General features: G+C 39.4%; 1 protein-coding gene across 3 annotated transcripts in view; it reads left to right on the forward strand.

Moving 5' to 3' along the window:
• The window catches only part of LOC138737079 (coiled-coil domain-containing protein 162), a 145,701-nt gene that overhangs the window by 125,095 nt on the left and 5,402 nt on the right, over positions 1-15,204 (forward strand). For 2 of the 3 annotated variants that reach the window (XM_069887548.1, XM_069887549.1), the window contains 2 exons: positions 7,073-7,147; positions 11,767-11,909. In XM_069887548.1, the coding sequence (XP_069743649.1) occupies positions 7,073-7,147; positions 11,767-11,909 (218 nt within the window). The remainder of the gene's footprint in view (positions 1-7,072; positions 7,148-11,766; positions 11,910-15,204) is intronic. The other variant, XR_011340757.1, reaches the window with a different exon arrangement.

Here is a 15,204-nt window from a genome sequence, read left to right on the forward strand (position 1 = left end):
TTCATAGCCTCCACATGGAGACTGGCTAAAAGCTAAATTAAAAGGTTTTTATACCTTTTCATGCAGGCCCAGAAAAGCCTGCTCTAATGTTCCCTTTCAGCCTGGGGGCGGCTGGGGCGTTAATGTGGCATTCAGGCGGCGTGGCTACGGGTGTCATGATCCCATACATAATGCACCAAGCAATGGCTGGCTTAATTACCCATAATCCTCCACACAGCTCCTCCAACAATGTCAACCAATGGTTCCAGCTGTGTGAGGGATTATGGGTAACAAAGTCTCCCATTACTCAGCAAAGTGTCAAACAGTCCTAAAATGCCAAGGATGTTCAACATGCAAGATGTGTGGTCAGCAGCACCAACGAGAAATTTAAACTTTTGCGTGTGTCTGCTCATTTAAGCAGGCTGATGAGAGGCCATGCATGACAGCTCCGGTGTTTGGTCTGGGACTGGCTGCCGGTGTTTGGTGGGGTGGGGGGGGGGTGCACATGCGGAATGGGCAGGGGTTGTTGAGCAGTGGGGAGGGCTGAGCAGTTGGTGTGGGGGGGGTGCTGAGTGGGACCCTACTGCCACTGGGCCGCCTATGCCTAGTAGGCAGTTCCTGGGTTGCGGGCTGACAATGTCATCAGCCCGCCCCTTTAGAGCTGCTCCAAACAGTTCTCAGTTTATAGATCCCTTGTAGGGCCTTTTTCTCGGTCCTGACACTAGAGTTGGGGAGGATCACTCAAGGAACATCGAATGTGGATGCACTGCATGCATCGAGGTAAAGGCTGATAATAGAGCTTTTACACTCGCTCTTTTCTCCACCATGTAAAGGCCTTATGCCTCTCATAATTTAGCAGACTTCTATTCAGTCACATCTCAAAGAAAAAAAGTCCTAGCTCTGTTAACCTTGGCTTGTCCTTCTTTGAGGGCCCCACTACCCATTTCCCAGAACACACCTGCCTGAACATGTCAGCCAATGGGAACAGGCTCCTTAAGCATTAGAAAATTAAGTCGATTCTTCATATTTATTTATTTTAAAACTTTAAACTTTCTTTCCACTCACTTTAGTATTCCCTATGCCATAGGTGCTCTGTGATTAGTAAGGTGATTTGTAGGTGGAAAGAAAAGGTTTGAAAACCGTTGTTTTAATCATACCTAATTGCCTTGTTATGTGCAGTTTCATCACTCCAAAGGAAATGGGCCAATAACAATATTTCTCAAGCAAACTATTTCAGTAACAATTGGGTCTACAGCAGTGATTCTCAACCTTCCCTTCCCACTCGTATACCATCTTAAACAATCCCTTACTAATCACAGAGCAGCGATGGCATAGGGATTACTTAATTGGCATGTGAGTGGAAAGAAAAAAGTTGAGATACACTGCTTTAGACTCAACATTGATGTTGTTCTCCTGGCAGACTGAGAGCATGCATTGATTCCAAATACAGCACATATTTTACTTTTTACAATGTGTGCAGTTTTGAATACTATATAATCCATTTGACTAATCAGTAAATGGATTATTGGGATATCCCATCAACAGGATCTCCTCATCCAATGAATATTTCTCTTCCTTGTCATGTTATTAATTGGTTGGATGAATCCCAAAATCTCATTGCTAATTTCTAACATGTAAACATTGGATTACTACTGTATCAACTCCACCTTTGTGGAAAACATTGTGCATGAAAAAATTTCAAAGATTAATCTGGCTTCCTTAACTCTTCTGTTGGAATAGCCAATCCAATAGGTTAAAGTGTAATCACAGTTGAAATGTAAGAAAGAAAAAGATTAATCTGTGCAGATCTCATAACCAGGAGACTCTGTTTACTATCACTGATGGTCATGTAACCATTGGCCAGGGTACAGATATTTGTTGAAATAGTCCCTTGGAATATTTTCCTGAGAAAAGAAAGAGCTCTTTTGGTTGATTATCACAACTGATAACAGCACTGTCCAACCATGCAGCAGTGATGGACTGAATTATCAACATAGATTTTTTTTTGTTCCAGTCTCTGGGTAACTATTAGCTTGTAAAGTGAAAATGGTTTGCCATCTGCTCATGGCTAATGATGAAGTGGAGATTGTTTGGGAGCAGAGGGAATATAAATTGCTTGTTGTTTTATTTGCTTTTTCATTAGGAATTGATAGGAAATCTATCATATGGTCCTAAGATGTGGATAAATTCCATTGGTGATTAGCCTAAGTATCATAGAAACCTGGTTATTGTGAAATCATTAAAAGGCTGTCATTTTGAGGGTAACACAATTAAACAGTTTGATAAGCAAAAGAAACAATAATAAATACATTCCAACAGTTCAGAATATAATCCCATGAAAGCTAACACATTTTGGTGGGTATCACAAGATGTGGTTCTAATTGATGAAGAGTGCAGAGGTATGACTGCCATTCTGTCAAAGTCCTTTGTTCCAAGTCTGAGTTCTCACTGGAAGGCATTGGGCTCTTAAGAGTGCTTGCCAGCTGTTTAGTCACAAGCGTTTACTGCACATAAACGCTCCTTTTGACCATGATGTGCTTAAAGCCTTGAAAGTTTATTTGCCACAAAACCTATCCATTTTCTTTTCTTCCTTCACCTTGACTTCCATCACCTGTGAATAAAAAATTCTTCCTCATACATAATTAGTTGTTTTTTCCCTCTCAAGCTGGGAATAATAAATACTAGATAGAGCTTCAAGGAGAGAAGGGGGTGAGTTTAAAGATTTGCATGGTACAATATTTTGCAGATAATATTTACAAGGAACTTGGACAAATGAACCAGCAAGGAATAGAGAGAAGTACGGATTACATGCAAATAGATAAATTAGCATCAAGGATTCCTGATAACATATTTAGATTTATCAGAGGTTTGCTGCTACTGTTGTTTTGGTAATCATTTTGTCTTGAAATTCATTTGTGATAAGTTCATAAAGGAAATACTGACAAATGTTATTCAGATGCTGTTATTGTATTTGCTGATCTGCAAGCTTCTCACCTCAGATCAGATGTCATGTTGGGTCAAATTAAAGAAAATGGTAACAAGAAACCAAAAACAGAGGCTTTTCTGTGCTATTATCTACTATATGGATCAGGGAAGAGAACATTATTCTTTTTCTCCTTCACTAAAGCAACCCTTTGATTCCTTACTACACACTGGCCTGACCACTGACTCTTCCAGCTCTCCTATCAACTAGGAGATTAATTGGTAACTAAACTTCTGCTGAGAATGTCATGTCATTTTTTTTTAAAGTTAACAGGAGGAAGGAAATGAAGTCCTTGAAAGCTTTTGGAGGCATTTATTACACATTCACAAAGGCCTTGATGAGATGTGTGATTTAAGCCACTCCAGGAGTAGATTAAGCAGCAGCCACATTGAGGAACAAAATAAATTAACAGAGCCATTTGGAATAGTAGAAATACAAGAGATAATAAAAAAATTACCAAATAATAAGACACCAGGAGAGGATGGATTCCCAATAGAATTCTACAAAACATTTAAAGACTTATTAATTCCGCCCCTCCTGGAAGTAATCAACCAGATTGATAAAACACAAAGCTTACCAGATTCATGTAAAACAGCAATAATTACAGTAATACTAAAGCAAGGGAAAGATCCACTCTCACCAGCGTCATTATAGACCAATATCTTAACACAGATTATAAGATAATAGCTAAACTATTAGCAAACAGATTAGCAGAGTATGTACCGAAAATGGTAAATTTAGACCAAACTGGATTTATCAAAAAAAGACGCACAACAGACAATATTTGTAAATTTATTAACTTAATTCATGCAGTAGAAGGGAATAAAGCACCTACAGTAGCAGTTGCTTTAGATGCAGAGAAGGCCTTTGACAGAGTAGAATGGAATTATTTGTTCAAAGTATTGCAAAAATTCAGTTTACTGGAGAAGTATATTAATTGGATTAAAGCATTATATAAGGGACCATTAGCGAAAGTGACAGTAAATGGACAAGTATCAAAGCAATTTAACTTAAGCAGGTCAACACGGCAGGGATGCCCACTATCACCTTTATTGTTTGCGTTAGCTATAGAACCACTAGCAGAATTGATAAGAACAGAAAATAATATAAAAGGAATAAAAATAAAAGACAAGGAATATAAAATCAGTTTATTTGCGGATGATGTTATAGTGTACTTAACAGAACCAGAACTATCAATAAAAGAATTATATAAGAAATTGAAGGAATATGGAGAAGTGTCGGGTTACAAGATAAACGTAAATAAAAGTGAAGCAATGCCTATGAATAATGCGGATTTCTCAAAATTTAAGAAGGAATCACCATTTAGATGGCAAATGCAAGCAATAAGATACCTAGGTGTACAAATAAACAAAAATCTCGGCCAACTATATAAACTCAATTATTATCCACTAATGAAAAAAATTACAGGACGATTTAGAGCATTGGAAAGATTTACCACTAACACTAATAGGAAGGATAAACTGTATTAAAATGAACATTTTTCCAAGGATATTATACTTATTTCAGGCATTGCCAATACAACTGACAGAGAAATTCTTCAAGGAGTTAAAGAAAATAATAAGGAAATTTTTATGGAGAGGGGGGAAACCGAGGATAGCACTAGATAAATTAACAGAATGGTATAAACAAGGAGGCTTACAACTGCCAAACTTTAAAAATTATTATAGAGCCGCACAATTAAGATACCTATCAGATTTTTATCAAACAAGGGAAAAGCCAGATTGGATGAGATTAGAATTAGATAAAATAGGGGAAAAGATACCTGAACACATATTATATAAATGGGATGAAAAATTGGTACAACACAGAAGTTCTCCAGTATTACATCATCTACTCAATATTTGGAAGAAGATTCATGTAGAAAGAAATAAAACAAATTATCAATTACCAAAACTAATATTGACGCAAAACAAGTTACTCTCTTTTACAATAGATAACCTTTCCTTTAGAGAATGGGGAAAAAAAGGGATTAAAAGAATAGAAAATTGTTTTTCAGGAAATGGATTCTTATCCTTTGAACAAATGAAAGATAAGTACAATATAACTCAAGGTACAGCGCTGGCATATTACCAATTGAGATCCTACTTGAAGGAAAAATTAGGAAGCAGTTTGAGTTTGCCAGAGGGAAGTAACCTTGAATATGTGATTACAGATACAATGATAATCAAAAGATTTATAACAAATATGTATATTAAACTGCAAGAAAAGGAGAATGAGGAAACAAATGGTAAAACTAAACAAAAATGGGAACAAGATTTAAATATAAAGATAAAAAAGGAAACATTGGAGAAGTTATGCTCCGGAACGATGAGAAATACAATAAATACGAGGTTACGTATTATACAATATAACTGGATACACAGGCTATACATTACACCTCAAAAGTTAAATAAATGGGACCCAACAGTATCTGATAGATGTTTTCGATGTAAAAAAGAAATGGGAACAACAATTCATGCAATCTGGACATGTGAGAAAGTAGAAAAATTTTGGGAAGATCTAAATCAGATATTAAATAAAATAACAGAAAACAATATACCAAAAAATCAGAGATCTTCCTCCTAAGTAACATAAAAAACAAAGAATTTGGAATTGATTTGGAGGATGCACAAAAAAGATTTGTTAAGATAGCTCTAGCCATAGCAAAAAAATGTATTATGTCAACCTGGAAATTGGAAGATAATTTGAAAATACAACAATGGTATATAGAAATGAATAAATGTATTCCATTAGAAAAAAATAACATATAGTTTAAGAAATAATATTGAAATATTCGAACAAATATGGGAGCCTTACATTAAATACAATAGCGAAAACCTACCGGGGACAATCATTACCTAAGTTAACGGAAGGAAAAGGAAATGAAAAGAATGGACTCAGTAGAATTTCTGGTGTAATTTTATTGAATGACAACATTGTCTGACTGGTTTAATGTATCCTAGATTTTATTCCTTAAATGGACGGGAGGGGGGAGGTAGGGAGGGTGGGATGGGAGGAGGGAGGGGGGGGGAGAAAATGGCACTGTATATGTGTGAAAAGGAAAAAGTGTGTACCATGGTTAATGTGATTTATGGTGTGAAAAATAAAAAAAATTTAAAAAATTTAAAAGAAGCAGCAGCCACATTTGGAAACATCTATTTCAATTCTGGCAACAAGCATTTCCTCCAATAAGGACATCAGTGAACAAGCTAAACAATTCTTCACAACCCCATTGTTTTCAGTTTCATTGCAAGTTACCAACTCCTGTAAATGACAGCACAGATAAAGTGATAAAGAAGGTATACCACAAACCTTTATTCATCGAGTACAAAAGTTGGCAAGTCATGTTCAGTTAGGCCACACTTGGGAGTTTTGTGTGCAGTTCTGTTTGCAATACAACAGGAAGGATGTGGAACTGTGGAGAGGGTGAGGAACAGGATGTTTTCTGGATTGGAAAATATTAGCGTACAGGGAGAGGTTGGGCAAACTTGGATTATTTTCTCAGGAGCAGGCAACCTGAGAAAAATAAAATTATGAGGCATACATATGGTAGATAGTTGGTCTTTTTCAAATGTCAAATCCTATAGTTATAGAATTAAGGTGGTTGAGTGGGGGGGGGAGAGGGGAGAAAGAGAAGAGGAGGAAAATTGAAAGGAGATATATGAGAGGTGTGTTTTTAGTGATAGGACACCTGGAATGTGTTGCCAGGAGAGGTGGGAGAAGCACATTTAAGAGGCATTTAGAAAACCAAATGAACAGAAGAGATAGATAATTGATCAAGGGTTTTACAGATGAGCCTTTTAAATTGGCATCACGGTCATCCTAGATATTAGGGGCTAAGAGCTTCTGTGCTGTACCATGCTCTATAGCTAACATCAGGACCATACTGCAATTTTTTTATTTTTATAGATAGATATACAATTGTTTCACTTCTGGCTCAATTAAATCAACTTCAGTGGTTTTATAAATCAAAGACAAAATACCACCAAGAACTAGCAGATGCTTTTAACAATAATTTTGGCACTTCTATGGTCTTCCGAGTATAGGTCAAAACAAATAGGGTAGCACATTTTTAATCATTACAACTATAAATATTTCTTGTTTTTAAAGGATCTATTACAGGTACCTTGAAGAAATTGCCAGCATTATCTCAGAGTGCAAGCTGCTTCAGAAATATTTCACCAGGTATTGACATTTGAAACTTTGTCGTAAAATGGTTGTTAAGTATTCCTCCCTCCAAGGAATTTCAAAACATAATTTATCCTTTAACTTTTATATCATTTGCTTGCAGACTGTCTAACTCCCTCGTTGTCAGACCTATATATTTTTTTTGTCAGTAGTGAGCAGATTGTAACAATCACCAAAAGAGCCGTTTACATTTTAATAGAACATAGCAAGGCACGAAGGAGCATTATGATCCCAAACCAGATGTGGAGATACTGGGTCTGCCAGTGGTGGACCAATTTGTCAGAAACTAAACACAGGCTTCCTGCCACATACACTCACTTTGGTAAAAGGTGACTTCCTGATTAAAAATTACTATGATTTCAACATTTTCTTTGTGTGAACAATGAGAAGCTGCAGGGACTCAGCAGGTTAAACTGCGTCCATGAAGAGAAATGCTCAATGTTTCATGTCAGGGGCTTTCAAGGAAGACTCTGGCATCTGCATTTGTGTTTCTCAAAATTTTCCTTGTTCATCCATTTCTGTCCCATAGCTTTGAAGTCTTAGTTTTGCAACTCCAATCTCATTCAACCTTAATTTTTTTCAACCCTACTGCAAACAATTTTGTAATTTCCTCCTTGAACTTTCCAATTTCTGTAACCTTACCTTCATCAATACCAGTCCTGATATCATATCTGAATAGTTTTAAAATGTTACTGTGCAACCACTCATGATGGGCTTTGCCAAGTTAAAGGGGGGGGGGGAGAGATAATGGTTATGGTACCCCATTGCAAACATTATCAGTACATCAGCCCCATATTTAAACAAGCAAATAATATGTAATGATTAGTTATAATGGAGAAAATGCAAGTTAGACACGAGTATTCAGATGATTATCCATTTAGTAATGTATATATTGTGCCTTTTATTTAAAAAAAACTTACAAGGGTGCCAATGTAAATTAGGCTCAACTGTTTAATTATGATGACCAATATTTAACAAATTTAGAATATATAAATAACCACATAACAATTACATTATGTAAACAGGCCATCTTGGACCTAGTCCACACCAATTTAAGAGAACTCCACTAGTTCCACCTATCCACTCCCTGCCCATAACCCTCCAATCCCCTCGCATCCATGTACTCATCCAACCTTCTCTTAAATGACAAAATCAACCCTGCTGCAACCACCTCTTCTGGAAGGACATTCCACTCAGCCACCACTCTGAGTGAAGAAGCTTCCTCTTATGTTACTTCTAAAGTTTTGCCCCCTAACCTTTATGATCCCTTGTTCCAATCTCACCTACTCTCAAGGAGAAGAGCCTATTCATATCTACTCTGTCTATCCCCTCAATTTTGTATTCCTCTATCAAATCCCCCCTCAACCTTCTAAGCTTGCAGCAAATATAAAAACCGACTGCAAAAGCTTTTATAAATATGTCAAGAGGAAAAGATTGGTGAAATCCAGAATAGGTCCCTTGCAGTCGGAATCAGGGGAATATATAATGGGGAATAAGGAAATGGCAGACCAATTAAATTCTTACTTTAGTTCTGTTTTGACAAGAGAGGATACAAATAACCTCCCAAGGATGTTGAGAAACATAGAGACTAATGCAAGGGAGGAACTGAAAGAAATCAGTATCTCTAAGGACATGGTCTTGGGGAAATTGATGGGATTGAAGGCAGATAAATCCCAAGGGCCTGATAATCTACATCTTAGGGTACTTAAGGAAGTGGCCATTCAGATAGCAGATGCTTTAAGAATTATTTTCCAGAACTCGATAGACTCAGGATCAGTACCCATGGATTGGAGGGTAGCTAATGTTACCCCACTATTTAAAAAGGGAGGTAGAGAAAAAGTGGGGAATTATAAGCCGGTGAGCCTTACATCAGTAGTGGGCAAAATGATGGAATCCATTATTAAGGATGTAATAGCAGAGCATATGACTAGCAGAGAAGGGATCGGACGGAGTCAACATGGATTTACAAAAGGTAAATCGTGCTTGACAAATCTATTGGAATTCTTTGAGATGGTGACAGGTAAAATAGATGGGGGAGAGCCAGTGAATGTGGTGTACCTGGACTTCCAAAAGGCCTTCGATAAGGACCCGCATAAACGACTGACTTCCAAAATCAAGGCTCATGGGATTGGGGGCAAAGTATTGGTGTGGATTGAGAACTGGCTGGCAGGTAGAAGACAGAGAGTTGAGATAAATGGCTCATTTTCTGAGTGGCAGGCGGTGACCAGTGGGGTACCACAGGGATCTGTACTGGGACCCCAGCTGTTCACAATTTACATTAATGATCTGGATGAGGGGATTGGATGTAATATCTCCAAATTTGCAGATGACACTAAGCTAGGAGGGGTTGTGTGCACGGAAGAGGGGGTCAGGAAGCTCCAGTGTGATTTGGATAAATTGAGGGACTGGGCAGATACATGGCAAATGCACTACAATATGGATGTGAGGTTATCCACTTTGGTAATACAAACCGGAGGGCTGATTACTATTTGAATGGCAATAGATTAAGAGATGGGGAAGTGCAGAGAGACCTAGGGGTACTTGTACACCAGTCTCTGAAGGCGAGCATGCAGGTACAGCAGGCGGTTAAAAAGGCAAATGGTATGTTGGCCTTCATATCAAGAGGGTTTGAGTATAGGAACAAGGATACTTTACTGCAGCTGCACAGGGCCTTGGTGAGACCACACCTGGAGTATTGTGTGCAGTTTTGGTCACCTTATCTAAGGAAGGATTTTCTTGCAATGGAGGGAGTGCAGAGGCGATTCACCAGGCTGATACCTGGAATGGCAGGAATGACTTATGAGGAAAGATTGCCCAAATTGGGATTGTACTCGCTGGAGTTTGGAAGATTGAGAGGGGATCTCATAGAGACCTATAAAATTCTGGCAGGACTGGACAGAGTGGATGCAGATGGGATGTTTTCAATGATGGGAAAATCCAGAACCCGGGGCCATGGTTTGAGGAATAGGCAAACCATTTAGGACCAAGATGAGGAGGAATTTCTTTACTCAGAGGGTGGTGAATCTGTGGAATTCATTGCCACAGAGGGCAGTAGAGGCAGGTTCATTAAATATATTTAAGAGGGAATTAGATCTATTTCTTCAGTATAAGGGTATTAAAGGTTACGGAGAGAAGGCGGGGACGGGGTACTGAACTTTAAGATCAGCCATGATCTCGTTGAATGGCGGAGCAGGCTCGAAGGGTCGAATGACCTACTCCTGCTCCTATCTTCTATGTTTCTACCCTCCAATGAATAAAGACCCAGTCTCTGTATTCTTGATACTGCAATCCAGGCAACATTTTAGTAAATCTTCTCTGCACCTTCTCTACCTTATTGATATTCTTCCTATAATTTGGGGACAAGAACTGCACACAGTATTCCAAATTTGGCCTCATCAATGCCTTGAACAGTCTCAACATCACCTCCTAGCTCCTTTATTCTATGCTTTGATTTATAAAGCATAACAAAAGACTTCTTTACCACCCTATCTACATGAGAATCCACTTTCAAAGGACAATGAACCATTATTCCAAGATCTCTGTTCCTCAATGCCCTCCCCTTCACTGCATATGCCCTGTTTTGATTATTCTTCCCAATTGAAGCACTTCCACATTAAACTTCATCTGCCACCTTTCAGCCCATTCTTCCAAGCATCCAAATCCTTCTGCAGTCCACGAAAACCCTCCTCACTATCCATAACTCCCCCTATTTTTGTTTTGTCCGCATATTTACTAACCCAATTTACCACTCCATCATCCAAATCATTAATGTAAATGTCAAACAACAAGTGACCCAACACTGATCGCTGAGGCGCACCGCTCGTTACCAGCCACCATCCTGATAAGACAGTTATCCACTGTGACTCTCTGGTGTCTATCTTCTATCCACCATTAAACCCATCTGACTATCTCAACATTAATACCTAGCGCCTGAACCTTCCATGTGGAACCTTATTGAAGGCTTTATCCATATAGACTACATCTACTGCTCTACCCTCATCAACCTTCTAGTCACCTCCTCAAAAAATTCAACAAGATTTGTCAAACATGATCTTTCCCGCACAAACCCATGTTGGGTCTCCCTGATCAGTCTCTGCCCCTCTAGATACACACATATATATATATATATATATATATATGTGTATATCTGTAAGAATACTTTCCATTAGTTTATCAACTACTGACGTCAAACTTACTGGCCGATAACTGCTGGGCCAACACCTGGAGCCCTTTTTAAACAGGGGAACCACATTTGCAACATGCCAATCCCGTGGCACCATGCCTCCCTACAGTCACGACACTTATTCCCTCTGGTTGGGAAGAAATGTCAAAATCTTTGAGTAGACTGGAAAAGTGAATGAAGATAGATAAGAATGAAATATGGATAGATATTTAATGCTATGTGAAATAGTTGGGTTAAATGCCTATTATTATGGTCTCCATTTCACTGATTGCCAATCCTGGATATTCTGTATTTATTATACAAATCAACTCAAATTTATTGTCATCATCTATTAAAAGTGATGTGACTGAGAACAGTTTGTAAACTTCGATCTATTTTTATTGAAAGTAATTTTTGGAGGTAAACTTATTAAGTATTTGTGCATCTTTCCTAGACACTAAAACACTGACTCATTTTCAAAACCACTCACTAACAATTTCCAGAGACCATTTACAATACTGTTTGACCACTGACCCAAAGACCATCAATTTGAGTGGAACTGATAGCAGAGGAAATGGAATTCAAAGGCCAAAAACAGTGAGTAAAAGATACAATTTTTAAAAAATTCAAATTTTAATTCTGTAATTGGTCTGTGTTCGAGTTCCCTTATCATAGAGGTTGCTAAGATAAATTTTCAGTTGTACTGAGATCTTCTTCAACACATTTCAAAATAACTTTGATACAAGTGCTTAATGCTAGATGAGAAAATGGTGGCGCTGCCGCAGATTCGTGGAGAACAGGGAGCAAATGTATCAGCTCCGTACAGGCTTTAAATGGCCTGGTAATGGAGTAAGTGGAGGTTTTATTTAAAAATTCTGTGACCATGGGGTCTGCGCCCATGGTCAGCAGCCAACCACAAGGGACTGCAGAGTGAGGAAGCAGAGGAACCAGGAGACAGAACCTCCCCATTTAAGGAAAACCAGAGGAGAGGACCTTCAGGACAGTGACAGACCAGTGAGGGATTCAGCAGTTGAACGCAGGTAGCAGGCTGTTGGCAACTCAAGGTGAGGAATAAGTGCAGGTTGTGGGTGACTGCAGACAGCTGGAGACTGGCTGAAGGCATACCAGGTATTGGATCTGGAACGTGAGAAAGTGCTGAAGGTTTCTTGATTGTATCGGAGGTTCAGATCTGGAGCTCGGGCTGCTGTTGGTTTGGACTGGGGTAGCATTGGAGGTGCATTCGCAGACACCTGGGGGGTTCTGCTGTTTTTTCTCTTTCTGTAAGAGATGCTTCACGCAATTTTGCCAATGACAAATCTACTTTCCTTATGGCAAATGAAAGCAAATTCCACACAATATGCTTAATTTGTGTTATCAAGTATTATATGAATTAGGTATCTCTTAATCAAGAGTGTAAATACCCATTTCCTATCCACAACAAACAAATCAAATCCAATCTGCCAATATCCTATCCCCCACACCCATCAAATGCTTGTTGTTTTCTTCGCACTTTAATCTTGAGAAAGGGTCACAACCAGAAACACTGACTTATTTCTTTCTAATGGATGCTACCTGATCTGCAGAGTTCCCCTTGATTTCTCAAGTTGCAATTATGTGTCCACTGTCACAGCAATGTGGAATTGAAGAACCTTGGTAAAACTGTGGTTGGTTGGAACTGAAGAATATTTCCAGACTAGAAAGGTTGTTTCCTATGCTAGGAGAGTCTAAGACAATGGTTCTCAACCTTTTTCTTTCTACTCACGTACCACTTTAAGTAATCCCTATGTCATAGGTGCTCTGTGATCAGTAAGGGGTTGGCCCATTGCCTTTGGAGTTATGAAACCGTGCACATTACGAGCCAATTAGGTATGATTGAAACAGTGGTTTTCAAACTTTTTCTTTCCACCCAGATGCCACCTTAACCAAACCCCTACTAATCACAGAGCAACTATGGCATTGGAATTACTTAAAGTGGGTGGAAAGAAAAAGGTTGAGAACCAGTGGTGTAGGACAAGGGGGTACAACTTCAGGATCAGAATTTGTCATGAACAAGTCATGAAGTCAGTGTTTCATAGTCCAAATGTTCATATTATAGCCATCATACAACATTACTAAAAAAAGTAAAATAGTGCATGAAAAATAAGGCAGTCTATGGTTCATTGATTAATCAAGAATCTGATGGAAGCAGGGAAGAAGCTGTCCTTCTGCCATTGAGTACTCGTCTTTAGGCTCCTGTACCTTTTTTCCCCCAATGGTAGCAGAGTGAAGAGGGCATGGCCTGGGTGATGGGAGTCCTTGAGGATAGAGACTGCTTTATTTCACCAATCCCCCCCCCCCCCCCAGACACGGCCTCATGTAGATGTCCTCAATGGAGTGATGTCTGGTGCCTGTGATGTTGCAGGCTGAGTTAACATCCTTCTGGAGTTTATTCTTGTCCTGAGATTTGGTGCCTCCAAATCAGGCAGTGATGCAACCAGCCAGAAGGCTCTCCACAGTACACCTGCAGAGGTTTACGAACATCTTTGGTAATGTACTGAATCTCCTCAGACATCTCAAATTATAGCCGCTGGTGAGTCTTTGTGATTGCATTAACGTGGAGGTTCCAGGACAGCTCCTCGGAGAAGTTGACACCCAGGAATTTAAAGTTCTTGATCCTCCACTACTGAGTGCTCAATGAGGACTGGGTCATGTTCCTGACATCCTCCTGAAGTCCACAATCATCTCCTTGGTTTTGCTGACGTTGAGCACATGCTTGTTGTTGTTACACCTTTCAACGAGCTGATCTATCTCCCTCCTGTACGCTTCCTCATTATTGTTTGATTCTAACAAGAACTGTGATGTCATCAGCAAACTTGTAGATAACATTGGAATTGTGCCTGGTCATAGACATGGGTGTATAATGAGTAGGGCAGTGGCCTCAGCACATACCCTCAGGTACACGTGTTGATAATCAGTGAGGAGGAGACATTGTTTCCGATTCGTACTGACTGTGGTCTTCTGATGAGAAAGTCAAGGATCCAGTTGGAGAGCAGGGTACAGAGGCCTAGAATTTGTAGCTTCTTGGCCAGAATTGAGGGAATAACAGTATTGAAGGCTGAGTTGTAGGCAATGAAGAACAGCTGTATGTTCGAATTGTATGAATTGTTCGAGGTGATCCAGAGATGGAGAGCCAGCAATATTGCATCTGCTGTGGAGTTTTAGTGGTAAATTGCATTAGGTCCAGATCTTTAATTAGATATGTATTAATTCTGCCCATGACCAGCCTCTCAAAGAATTTCATGACAATAGAATTTAGTGCTACTCGGGGATAGTCATTGAGGCAGCTCCCACTATTCTTGGGTACTGGTATGATTGATGCCCTTTTGAAGCAGGTGGGAACCTCTGTCTGCCTGAAAGGTTGAAAATGTCCACGACCACTCTGGCTTGTTGATGCAGATTTTCAGTATGCCATCAGGGCCTGACGCCTTGTGAGGGTTCATCCCCTTGAATGATATTCTAATGTCACCCAAGTTTGAAATTGCAATTGCATTGCAGAGATGGATGAATTTTAGCCAGAGGGTGGTAAATCTGTGGAATTTGACCCAGGTGGTTGTGGAGGCTAGGCCATTGGATGCATTTAAGGCAGAGATCGGTAGGTTCTTGATTAGCTAGGGCATCAAAGGTTACGGTGGGGGGGGGGGGGGTCTAAAGGCCATGCAGTGGGGCTGTGGGAAATGGATCAATGGCAGAATAGACATGATGGGTTGAATAGCCTATTTCTGCTCCTTTGTCCTTTTGGAAGCTGGCTCGGACTGTTGAAGTTCCATTATTTAGGATATTGAGATCCATCAACCACTTTCAGCTGTAAAATATGGGTGTTTACTGATTATTGTGTAATGCTCAGTTTAGTTTG

The sequence above is a fragment of the Narcine bancroftii genome, chromosome 6 (genome assembly GCF_036971445.1).
Source record: "Narcine bancroftii isolate sNarBan1 chromosome 6, sNarBan1.hap1, whole genome shotgun sequence".
In the NCBI taxonomy this organism is placed as follows: Eukaryota; Metazoa; Chordata; class Chondrichthyes; order Torpediniformes; family Narcinidae; genus Narcine; species Narcine bancroftii.